Source organism: Ailuropoda melanoleuca, chromosome 9, assembly GCF_002007445.2.
Source record: "Ailuropoda melanoleuca isolate Jingjing chromosome 9, ASM200744v2, whole genome shotgun sequence".
Lineage (NCBI taxonomy): Eukaryota > Metazoa > Chordata > Mammalia > Carnivora > Ursidae > Ailuropoda > Ailuropoda melanoleuca.
In genome coordinates this window covers 50,836,403-50,847,873 of record NC_048226.1, presented here as the reverse complement: position 1 = coordinate 50,847,873, position 11,471 = coordinate 50,836,403, and the positions used below count along the sequence as shown (strand labels likewise).

Sequence of the window (11,471 nt, the reverse complement as noted above, 5' to 3'; positions counted from 1 at the left end):
CCCTGCAAAGAGCTCTTAGTTCAACTCTTACAGGGTCAGGCGCATCGAGATGTTTCAAGCCATACTGAAACAATATGCTTTATCAGAGATGCAAGACTGTTGGTTCCTTGACCTCATCTGTCTCTTAGATGCTTTCTTTCTATTGTTTTTATTAACCTGAAAGATGTAGTTGTTCATTATTTTCTTCTTCTTGGACTCCTTTGGGTTCCACTTCTACTTTTTGAACAAGATTGAATGAGTTTCTTTTCACGCCCCACCCCGACGGAACATACCCTGACTGAAACAATATCACCACTGTGGCCATCACCAAGAATCCACACATCTGTATCAATGCCATTTTGTAGTGGGGTCTCTCAAGTGAGGTTAGCACCACTTGGGAACATGCTAGAAATGCACATTCTCAGATTTCCACACAGACTTCAGGAATCGGAAATTCTGGGTTTGGAGCTCAGCAATCTGTTTTTAACAAGGCCTCCAAATGACTCTGAAGCATGCCAAAATTTGGGAACCAGTAGGCTAGGGGGGCTTCAAAGACATAACACATCCTCACTGGTGTGGTAAGATTTGAGGATGGTCTGCTGATGAGCTACTAAGGAGAGCAATCACACTAAGTGGGCGTTGTGAGCTGGAGCAAAATCACTTCTTCGCTGTCTCTCTGTGCCTTAGCTTCCTCACCCTTGGGATTAGCCAGTTGGACTGGTCAGCATTTCCAGTGTAGGGACCCACAAAGTAGTATGAGAGATTTGTCAGCCAATTCTAATATTTCAGAAAACTTCGCAGAAATTTTATGTTTCCCCTCGATATGTTGTAAGGACAGACCAAAATATCCTACTTGCTAGTTCTGAGGCAAAAATAAGCAAGTAAATTGCGAGCTTCTTGTGGTCACTCATTTTCATGTTTCCAGGGCTTTAATCACAGGGTCTGACCCAATGGGAGCCCTTCAAATAATGTTATATGAAAAAATTACCAACTAAGTTCTATAAAAATCAGTATGAAAATACAGATTATTTTATGCTAATCAGAAGCTCCGATTGACTTCCCAAAGGAAGAGAATGGAGCCCACGTTTGTAATCATGTGTATTGACGGCTGCAGCGTTAGATTCCTACAAATAAAGGATATTCAAATAGGGGCTAGGTGGCCTCACCCCCAAATTTGGCTTATTAGTGCTCCTATGGACGATAGCCCAGTTTACTTATTCATAAGTCTGTGTGGTTTCGATTATTTATGATTTTCTGCTAAACCTGGATGTGGTTCCTTTGGTCCTGTTCATGCATCTGGGTCACTGACAGGACCCTGCTGCGTCCATGTGTGCCCTGCGCTTCTTGGCAGTGCAAAACGCAGCAGCACGGCAGGGAAATCACAGCTCACAGGCTGGCGAGGGTGGTCTGGGGCCACGTGGGAGAACGTGAGGTGTGCCAGGAACCTACCAAGTGCTTTGAGAGGGGGGCCTCTTTCTCAGAATGATCCGTCTGAGCCTATGGTTACCTCCTTCAGGCCTGAATGTTTTTTTAAGGGGAACAGATTGAAGACCTCTCCTGCTGTGCCGGCCTGTCAGAGGGAGAGAGAACAGAGACGCCTGCTGCTCCAGAAGGGAAGGGAATCAGCAGGCCACTGGTTTCCTTCAAACTCTAATTATTGTCTCTTTGCTTAGCAGGTTGTCTAATCCGATGGCCACCCTTTCAAAATCTGAACTCCAGGGTCAGATACGTGAAGGGGCAAGAGACCAGACCGAACCTTTATTAGTTCACAGAACTCCAATTCTTTATTAATCACAGCTTGCTCACAATGACATACAGGAAAATAGCACTAATGAAGAGTAAATATGCAGGCAGCAACCTTCAGGAGTTGGGATTTGGGGGAGAAACGACTTCAAAACTGCGATAGGTACTTATGGTGGGTGTCTGGTGATTCTTGGTTGGCACAAATGCCCTGCCTAGCCCCCTTAGCTGTATCAGCCCTCACAGATGGAGTAAATTTCTTTTTATTTTAGTAGGCAGGATTGCCTCACACTGGGGAAGAAAGACCAGCTTGAGTGAAAGTCCGCAGTGTTTCCGACCTTGTCTGTATGTGTGTTTTAATGCGACAACCAGCTCACAGTTTCCAAGTGGAAAAATACTCAGTAGCATCATGTACTTGTACTATAGGTAAGAGCTTAAAATGAACATCATCAATCATGGCATCCACAAATAAGCCACCTGACACATTAAGTAATTCATTCCATCAAAAGAACTTAAACTAGAGAATTAAGCCCACTTCATGAAGAGCGATTGCATGGCTGCTTGAACCATTTGAATTTGGATCTGTGTTCAGCAGTTTTAAGATTCAACTTTTTGCTTCTACCCAGACTGATCTCAGATCTGTCTTCTCTTCCATCCCTTTCTAAAGCCAAAGCACATTTGTAGCACATAATCCAGGAGAAGCAGAAGTAAATGCTATGATTGGTGGGTTTTGTTTTTTTTTCCTTAGCCTGGTTTTGTAGTTTCTAGGCAGTTAGTAGATTATGAGTGAACAAATGTGGAGGTTTGCATGGAGTCATAATACCTGTAACCTAGGTATGGTCTTAGTCAAGTTCAGAGATTACAAAGCCGTCTAGGTCATTAGGCAATGGTGGGTTTCTAGCACCATGGACTGTCTACTGACCTCATTTTTCTGTTGGAATGAAAAGGGCAGGGAATGGAGTTCAACATGAGGGCTTCGAAAAGAACAGACCTAGCAAATTCATTTGAGTGGAAAGACACAACATCAAAAGCCTGTTACAGGACATGTAAGATTATGAAATAACTTGCATAATGCAATACTTGTATTTTTTAACAAAAATGTAAGTATTTACAAAATAAGATCCAAGGTATTTTTTAAACATCAAGCAAAACATTCTGCAAAGAGACCGCATTGAATTTTTTTTAATTTTTGATTCTGTTTTTTTGTTTTTTATAATGAGTTCTTTTTAAACCATGTCATACATTTCCCATACTGATATCGCATGATCCATTATAATATAGGCAGGGGGATTTACTAATGGTGGGGCGTGCCATACCCTCCATCGCTTCAGCCAGAAAGTTCAACCTGGAGTTCCTTGTTCCTGCGCACCTCGGCAGCATGCCTCTCCTGGAAAACACCAAAGGGAGAAGCAACGTCACAGGGCCCGCTGTCTGCTCCACAGAGAACCAGGAAGGCCTGCCTACTCCTTACACAATACGCGTCTCACTGGAAGTCACCCAGTTGTTCGGTGTCTATCTTTAGGCATTTTTCTCGTTTCACAAGAAACGACCCCAGGAGACCCAGGAAGTGTCACGGAGGATCTTCCAAGACTTACAGAGACTAGCAACACCTTCATGCTATATTTGATCAAAACCATGATCGAAAGGTCATCTGATTAAGAGAATTTTGAATATGACAACTACTGTCTAAATCCAGAAAATAGCAATAAAACCTCACATTGTTGTTTACCTTATCATTTTTAATGGTTTTTTTTTTTCCCCCTTCCTGAATATTTGAAGGGCTTTATCATTGCCGGTGGATACTTTGAGAGGATTAGTTGCAGGAAGGAGACTTTTTGTATGCTTCCTAAATGCTTACGCTGTTGGTGGGGGCCTTTCAAAACTTGAGTCCAAATGGCCTTTCCAGCCTTACCCTCCACTTGTCTTCTATACACACACACTTGATGTTTTTTATATAAAGGAGTTGTCTTTTCATGCAATTTTTAATGCTTGACATTCCCAGTCTTCTGTCTCTGTTTGGTCAGGATCATAAACCTACTCTTCAAAGCCTACAGCAGTTATGTCTTCCTCCACGAAGATTTTCAGGAGATCACAAGATAAAATTAGTCTTCCTTTCCGTTTGAACACCTGCATAAATTTTTGCTTATGTGTAGCAGCCATTTTATTTTAACTTCCACTATGGCCATTTCTGTTCTTGTCTCATCTCCTATATTAAGTAGGTGTTTACACATAAGCTCACTGAGGGCCAAAACTGTATTTTCTCACTTTTGTTACACTTGCTGTGCATAGCAGAGTGTGCTGCACTAGGCCTGTGATTGGGGGATGTTTATTTACACAGGAGGAACTGAGGCACTAAGTTTGGTTTGGGAACTGAGCTTTCAGTGGGGGGAACTGAAAGGAGAGGTGGATCGGGTATTTTTCAATACACAGTTCTGTACTGAATGACTATAAACCCATTGTCTTGCATATCATAGGTACTAAATAATTGCTTGTTGAACTGATATTTTAAAATGCTAATGATTATTAGTATTACTTCTTTTTCTACTTGGAATATTATTTATATTGCTATTTTTTCCCCTGTAGCTCCAGAAATTTCTTCTGGCTCTATGGCTTCCCTTAGTTTAGGGACAAAGACCATGACCGGCTATAAAGTAAATCTTATCATTAAACTCTATTAATCTTAACGAGTCTCTGCTTACCATGTTCTTTATAATACTGAGCATTTATTAGGCACTTAATATGTAATCAGTTCTGCATAAATACAGATTTCTACCTGTTAAGTTCCCTTCCCCCTCACAATGATCCCATGGTAGAGGTGTTATTCTGGTTCCCATTTGACAGATGAAGAAACTGAGGCACGGAAAACCTAAGTCACTTGCCCAAGATCACAGAACTAGCAAGCAGCAGAGCTGAAACCCACCTCAGGGAGCCTGCCTCTACAGCCCAGTCTGCTGACCACTGCTATACAACCTCACTGTTAGCGGAAAATAGTTACATGGAAAAACGTGACTTTTCACATGTATGTGTTGGGAGGAAAAAGCATATAACATCTTACACTTTCCTCAAAGATAGAATTGGAGTAAGCAGGAAGTTGACTCTAGAGAGTTGAAGGGCAATTTTATTTAATTGGTTTAAATGAGCTTTTTGTGTATGTTTAAAAGCCATGATGAGAAGGGGGAAAAGGCATATATAGGGAAGTCACGTCTGACCCATTTAGAAACATCACAGAGGAAGGAGCAGGGATACAACTGGCTTTTCCTTCTTTCTGTCCCACCATTATGAGGAAAAAGATGCTGCAAAATCCTTCTCATGCAGAAAGAAACTAATTAGTGAGAGCTGAGCTCTGACAAAAATGGAGAAAAAGCCCAGACCATCAGTATACTAGAGCAAAATAGCAGAGACCCAAGCCTAAGGATTGATACAAATTCAAATTTATAACAGGGAGCATTATAATTGGTATTTTTGGGCTACCCTGGAGCACACTTCTTATGAAACTCAAAATTAGTCGTAAGGAAATGGGTTTTGCTACAGGAAAGAACAAAGAGATCTGTGAGCTTGAGTTAACGTTAAAAAAGGGAAATTAAATAAGTTCTGAGTTTCTAGGAAAAATATTGTTTATTTTCAGGTACTTTAGTAAATATATTATTTGAAAACTTTGTATTCAAATCACCAAATATATAGCCATGAATTGTAATTTCACTTTCTATCAGAATGTGGGAGAATCAAAGGGCAGACATGAGGGAGTTTTTCAACATATTCTTTTTTTTTTAAATTAGGACACTGCGATTGTTAGAAGTTACTAAGGTAGTTGTGACGCCCTGAGAAAGCTCATCAAAAAGTCTAGGCTATTCTTTGATAAGATGCCTCTCACTATTGAGCTTCTATTATCCATCAGGTGCTGTTGGACACTTGGAGAGACTGAAACAGATCTACGTTTACAAAGTTCTCTGCACTTTCCCTTCTTCCCCCCCGTCAGTATAAGGGAAGTGTAACAAATCATCTTTTAGCATTGTATGCAACTATTCCCTTTGATACGCATGCATATAGGAAAGGAAAAATTAGGAAAAATTCTGATTCCTTAAGAAAATATGATTAGAGAGACTTCTGTGCTGGAAGCCAAGAAATATGAGGTCTTCCTTTTTTTTTTTCTTTACCTTTTAATGCCACTTTGCCTCACTAGGTATCAAATACAAACCAGGGATTTGAATTAGATGACCTAGAGTATCAGTTCCATCTATGAAATTCTGTTACGTGAGTCTATTTAAAAGCAAAATGAGGTCAATCAGTATCATCAAGCATTCTTTTGACAAATGACCATGCACTTGCGAAACCGAAGAGGAGTCAGGAGTGAGCTGTGACTGCCAGGAAGGCATGTTTTCATACATATAAAGATGACAGTGGTCACTGGGGAATAACCTTCCAATGGTGCTGCCAAGCCTGCTTACTGAGCAGTGTTTGATGACTGACAAAGGACCGCAGCTTTAGCTTAGTATAGAAGCTGGGAATCAAAAAGACATGGGCTCAAATCTAGACGTGTGGTCTACTTAGCTTTGTGATCTTGACCAAATGGAGTAACCTCTCTGAGGACAAAGTTCCTTAGATGTGAAATGGGGACAATAACAGCATCTCTTTTCAGGGTTGTCGTTTGGATTACATGCAATAGTACACGCAAAATGGCTGCCCATAACGGCTAGTTTTACTCCTCTTTTCCTTTCACTGTTCATTCATCAGACATGTTCAATAGTAAATTGTTACATAAATGGTGCTTGTGAATCAGAATGACCCCCCCCAAAGAAAAACAAAGTCAGATGAGAAGAATAAAAGTTGACAATAGATGCAAACTAATAATGGTTGAAATCTTGATCTAAAGAGTTACATAACATCAAAATCATCCTTTAGGAAAAGAATCACAGAATCTTATTCCCTCAAACTACTTCTATTATTTTAAGCTATATCATGTGATGTGATGCGGTTGTCACTGAAATAATGGCTACAATGTTTTCACTTCAGCTTTTCTATATTGTTAGAGGTGAAATTATCAATTATACTAAAACTTCGTCTCTTATTTCCTAAGTACTGTCCTTTGTGGTTGGCTAGGTAAATTAGCTGTCAAGGTCATCCGCGTTTTTTGCTTCTCTCACTCCTGAACACAGTGGGAAGCTCCTTTGGTCTCTGTCACAATATAATGATCTGGGCAGTCTTGGCAGGGGCTAGTGAATGGTAGGGTTGCGCTATTAAAAGCAAGAGGATGTGACACCATTTGAATTAGGTGGAGAGTGTAACAAGGTTCAGTAGAAGTCCTCTCAGTTGACCTGCTAGGTTAACCAACATTCTCCAACCCTTCCATCATCCTGGTATCCCCCACTTGTTGGGTTTCTTGTGAGGCTGGGAGGCTCTGCCCTATTATTTCCACGTATTTTTCCTCTCACTGGTTGAGTTACATGCTTGCTTGCAGTCAGTGATATTTCCAGCCTGTTCAGCTAGCTAGTTGAGAATTTAATTATTTGATTCAATTAAATATTGCGGTAATAGAAAATTGTGAGGGTGGAGGGAAAGCTTTGGAAATACTTGAGAAAGGAAATTATGGTCAGATATTGGATCAACTATAAAAGCGAGGGAAAATTGTAAAAAAGAAGAGTTACGAAGATCCTATATAACCATATTATTTTGCATACATCTTTAGTCCTCACCCAATTTAAAGACATTGAAACTGTAAAACATGGCTAATAGCAAATAGGTGGAAAATGGGCAAAAAAGGGACATGGGACCCCTATTAACTGATCCATTTCTCACAAGGTGCTGGCCTACATCAAAAGATTAGTAATTGGCTGTACATTTAAATATTTGATGTTAAAGTTATGTGTTTAATGAATGCATGTATTACTGTTAAAATGAGTATACCTGCTTTCACTGATTTTTCAAAACTACCCACTACAGATCCTGTTCAGGTCTGATGAGAGAGCTGTTGCTACTCATGGGCCTGACAGGGGAGGTGGTGAATTTTCTGCAGGAAACTGTCGAGCGTCAGGGGAGGAAGGACACGTTAGGGGAGGAAGAAAGTGTCCCTTTAATCCTTTCTGTGTGGCAGGAACAGGTGCTTTTCTTTCTGTCTCCTGTCTCTGTTTCTGTCTCTGTCTCTGTGTCTCTTTCTATTATTCTATTCCAAGAATAAGAACATTTTAAACTTCACCAGAGTGTCAATCATAATCCACAGACGACACTTTTGAGTCCTGGGTATGACTATTTATGTCACTCAATTTGAAGACTGTTGGGTATGTGTAATTCCAATTTGAGTGACATAAACAGATCAGCCTAGTAGCTCTGTGTGGCATAGGCATTCCTTCTTCCACACCTGTCTCTACATTTGATTCCTTTCTGTATAATAAGCTGGAGTGTTGAGATGAGGTGTTATGAAAACAGAAGTTGAAAAAAAAGTGTAACTTTCTTTTCTGAAGGAAAAAAGAACAATTTTATGGAACAAAGATAAATAAATATTTAAATACAATTTATGACAACATAACAAAGCATATTTAAGAAGTCTTTAGCTCGGTAGTTCTCATCTCCTGCTAAATATTAGCACCTACTAGCAAATTTTAAAAGTAATACTGATCTCTGGGCCCCATCTCAGACAATTACATCGAAATCTCTTAGTTTAAAGAGAACTTCAGGAGATTCTAAAGTGTAATCGAGTTGGCTTTGGCTTTAGGCTTTCAGTTTTGGCTAAAGACTTTGAGTCTAACATGGCTGGGTCTCCAACAAGTTTGTGGGAATTTATCAGTGAATGACACCAAAAAAACCAAGGACACCACAGGAAGACATGCTCTGCTCGGACGCTCCGTTCTCTTACTTGAGGGGTGCAGGAGTGGGGAGGGGGGTGGAGTGCTGGCAAAAGCTCATGTGGAATTGTATTCAAGCCTCCTGGCTAATTGATAAGGTCAGTGAGGCCTTTTAAAACGGTGGGAATTTAGTGTGTTAGCCTTGATGTGGATTTATTTTTACTAACATTTTTCCAGTGCTTTTGTATTTACTATCTATATTGGTCCATATGATATGTTGACTTATTCTCTAATTTTTGCTGCTAGGTTATTTATTGCTGGGTTTGATATTGTCTGCATGGGGAAAGAGATGGTTAGTACATGCTCTTTGATATTACATCTCCTTCCAGGTTTCTAAGCACATAGTCACTACTCCATAAATACTCATTGAATGACAAACTCATTAATAGGGCTCATTTTCAGTGGAAATCATCTTTGATGCATCAGATTCCAGAATAGCTTATGTATGTTAGCAGTTTCATGCATTGTCAGCATTACTATTATTATTGATTGTCTTTTTAATTTTAATCTCATTGCAGTAATTTCATTCAAACAAAAGGCTAGATATTGGTAATAATAAAAAACTTACTTTGTCTTATTTTAGGAAAAAGAAAACATATTTAAAATACATCAAAAGGAAGTAAATTTGGTATTCCCTAAGGAATCTCTCCACCTTATGGAGAAGATAATAGATCTTGACTAACACTGGCCAAAGATTTCATTAGATTTGAAAAATGTCTCTGTGGCTATGAAATACCAGGGGAAATGTGGTCTTAAAAATGATCTGTGCTGTATCATTCAGCATGGGATAGAATACTGTCAGCTGAGATTTAAATCAGAATAGGCTATAAACCCCTAGTTCTCAAACCTGGCTGAATATTGGAGTCATCTGGAGAATTTTAAAAAAAATATAGATGCCTGGGTCCTACCTCTGGAGATTCTGCAGCTTGATGTCTGGAATGTTAAGCAGTCCACAGGTTGATTATTTCCAGGATAAACTGCAATGTCTGTATGCATGTGTGTCTGAAATGGGGTGGAGACTAAATCTGGGTGAGAATGGGGAAGAGTGCAAAAAGGTGCTGGGCAAGGAGTGAGTGAAGAGAAACACACAGAGAAAAAGAAATTGCCTATTAAAATCCAACACTTCGGGAAATACTAGTTAAAACATGCAAATTTCATGTACCACTTTATAACTGAAATCAAGAGGGACATGCTCTTTATTTGTATATGTCTAATTTCAAAAACAGTCATGGTCCTGGTTGTCGATGATACAAATCTTGCACTAGATACTAAGGTCTAATGGAAAATCCTGGAATATGACCAGCATGCCCCATTCCTAGCAATTCCACTTGTTTTTTTTTTTTTTTTTTTGGTTCTAGGATATGAGATGATTGAGTCATAATTATCCAGAACAGAGTACATGGTGGTCTTCTGCTGTCCATGGTACCAGCACCATTCAGCAAGAATCTCCTTGGTTGTGCATAAACATGGGAACTGGAGGCAAATGGAGGAAGACTGAATGGTTCAAGGTCAGGGGTATAAATTTTACCCAATGGAACTTTCCTCTCTGGCATCTCAGCAAAGTGCTTGCTATGGTACCACCATGTGTAACATGCAGAGGGTCGAAGTGCCACCTTCAAATTCTGACCTGATGCACTTAGGTGAAGCACAATGACATTGTTCTAAGAGTGTGGAAACACTAGCTTATATAAGTAAATTAAATTTAACTAAGCTTATATAAGTAAATTGAATTTTAACTTTAAGGTTCTGACCAAGGCATTCAGTGGCTCTCCGTTCCTGCCTAGGTCACCTAGAACCTCCACTACACACCTTGGAGAGCCTCAGTGTCCTGCTGCTGTGTCAGAGCCCCTGCTGGGCTTTGACACAGCAGTGCTTTCAAAAATTCCTCAAGAGCTCAGATGCCCACCAAAATCTCCGTGGAATTAAATGTATATGTTTTCAGGGTTTATGCCTAATTTCCTTTGGTTCTGGCCTGATATTTGTAATCAGAGAACGGGAGCGAAAACAGAGACATCAGAATAGATGAGAACATCAGAATAGGGTTGCCTGATCCTTAGATGAGATGGGCCAATTCTAATAGAGGACACAAGGCTTCCTAAGAAATACCCAGAAAACAGGAGGCTCATCTTGTCTAGACTCTTAATGCTCTGATGACAGGGACAGTCCTACTTCTCTCTCCAGTGCCAACATGTCATAGCACTCAGTACTGGTGCAGGGGGCAACTGCTCAGAAAAGGACTGAGGCATTTTTTCTCAAAGATCATATTTCTCAATGCTTCATCCAATTTCTGGAGATGGACAAAGCTACACTATTCACAGCTATACTCGACACTTTCCAAGGAAAGTTTTCTGGGTGGTGGTGGTGGATAGCAACAGAACTCACAAAAGGGAAAGAGAGAACATTTTTCAGAATATCTCCAGCACTGCTCATCCTGACTGAAGGGTTGGGGAGAAGAAAGGCACCAGGATATCAGAACTTTGGGAAATGAACATCCCTTACTAGCTCCCCTTTGCTTTGGTTTCATGCAATGTTATTATACCCTGGTTTTCCATGTGAATTTTCCTACGTGAAAAGTATGGGCTTCCCATTTTTTTATAGATATTCTGTCCTTTTGTGACAAATGTATTTTTCCAAATTAGTTATATATTTAGCATTACATTTTAATTAAATAGTGAAGTAAATATTGAATGTATTATTTTATTATATATTATTGTTACTTATTAATATTATATATTTGTATGGTATATTTCATATTTCCAATTTAATATTTTTTCTAGTAGATTAGCTCTTCAAGTTTGTACAGAAGTCGTTTCTATACTTGAAAAGCATGGATCAGCCTCCCTGAATCCATTCACTGCTAAAAAATCTGACATAGTTCTAGCTTTAATGTTGGATTCCTATTCCTTTACCATGGTG

The 11,471-nt window shown here is 39.6% G+C and overlaps 1 protein-coding gene across 1 annotated transcript in view; it reads right to left on the bottom strand.

Annotated features, from left to right (window-relative positions):
- Positions 1-1,740: 1,740 nt before the first annotated feature.
- The window catches only part of STMN2 (stathmin 2), a 49,822-nt gene continuing 40,091 nt past the window's right edge, over positions 1,741-11,471 (bottom strand). The window contains exon 5 of the mRNA XM_011235550.3: positions 1,741-3,106. Within this exon, the coding sequence (XP_011233852.1) occupies positions 3,047-3,106 (60 nt within the window). The 3' untranslated portion in view covers positions 1,741-3,046. The remainder of the gene's footprint in view (positions 3,107-11,471) is intronic.